Source organism: Papilio xuthus, unplaced genomic scaffold (genome assembly GCF_000836235.2).
Source record: "Papilio xuthus unplaced genomic scaffold, Pxut_1.1 DF828952.1, whole genome shotgun sequence".
In the NCBI taxonomy this organism is placed as follows: Eukaryota; Metazoa; Arthropoda; class Insecta; order Lepidoptera; family Papilionidae; genus Papilio; species Papilio xuthus.
This window is the reverse complement of record NW_013529697.1, coordinates 8025929-8026843: the sequence shown is the minus strand read 5'-3', so window position 1 is coordinate 8026843 and position 915 is coordinate 8025929. Positions and strand designations below refer to the sequence as shown.

At 58.5% G+C, this 915-nt stretch overlaps 1 protein-coding gene across 1 annotated transcript in view; it reads left to right on the top strand.

Annotated features, from left to right (window-relative positions):
- The window catches only part of Tnpo-SR (transportin 3), a 5070-nt gene that overhangs the window by 3778 nt on the left and 377 nt on the right, over positions 1-915 (top strand). The window contains exons 7-10 of the mRNA XM_013320159.1: positions 5-135; positions 229-419; positions 501-750; positions 877-909. Coding sequence (XP_013175613.1) covers positions 5-135; positions 229-419; positions 501-750; positions 877-909 — 605 coding nt within the window. The remainder of the gene's footprint in view (positions 1-4; positions 136-228; positions 420-500; positions 751-876; positions 910-915) is intronic.

Here is a 915-nt window from a genome sequence, read left to right as displayed (position 1 = left end):
CCGCCCGCACGCTGCGCAACCCCTGCTGCAGCTGCTGCACGCGCTCCTCCCGCCCGCGCTCGCCCTGCTGCAGGCGCACAACGGCCTGCAGGACAACCCCGACACCGTCGACGACCTCTTCAGGCTCTGCATCAGGTCCGCGCTCTGCTGTGCTACATTTGATGCAAATGCGATGATGGTGTGGTTGGGTTATAATTAACGTGCGTGTGTTCGTGTATGTATGTGCAGATATCTGCAGCACATCCCGGTGGCGTTCCTGTCGTCGGGCGCGGCGCCGTCCGTGCTGCAATGTGCGGCATTGGCCTCGCGGCTCGACCACCGCGAAGCCAACTCCTCCGTCATGAAGTTCCTCGGCGATCTGCTGCGCTGCGCCAACGACATCCCCGCGGACGCCACGCCCGAGAAGCAACAGATCAAGAGTAAGTTCACGTCTCACGAGATTTATTACAGCGCCATGTTGTCCATGTTGTCGTGGTTTAACGTTGTACGATGCGTGTCAGGTCTGGCGGACTCTGCGTTGTCGCAGTACGGGGAACAGCTGACGTGCGCGCTGGTGGAGGCGGCGGCGCTGCACCTGCACGCCTACATGCTGAGCGAGGTGGGCGAGGTGGTGCTGGAGCTGATGCGGTGGGCGCGCGCACACGGCGCCGACTGGCTGCGGCCCGCCCTCGCCCGCCTGCCGCGAGACACGGAGCGCGCCGCCGCGCCCACGGACAACCAGTGCTGGCAGTTCCACCAGTATGCGCTCAGGTAATGCTTTGCCCAACATTGTAATATATTTTTCCTGTGGGAACATGTTTTTATTGGACTTCATTTTGAAAGTTAGTAATTAAAATAGAAACTTTGAAATTTATCATAACATAATGTTTGTTTCAGAGCTGAGAAATGCAAGGAGATGACAAGACTACTGCGAGA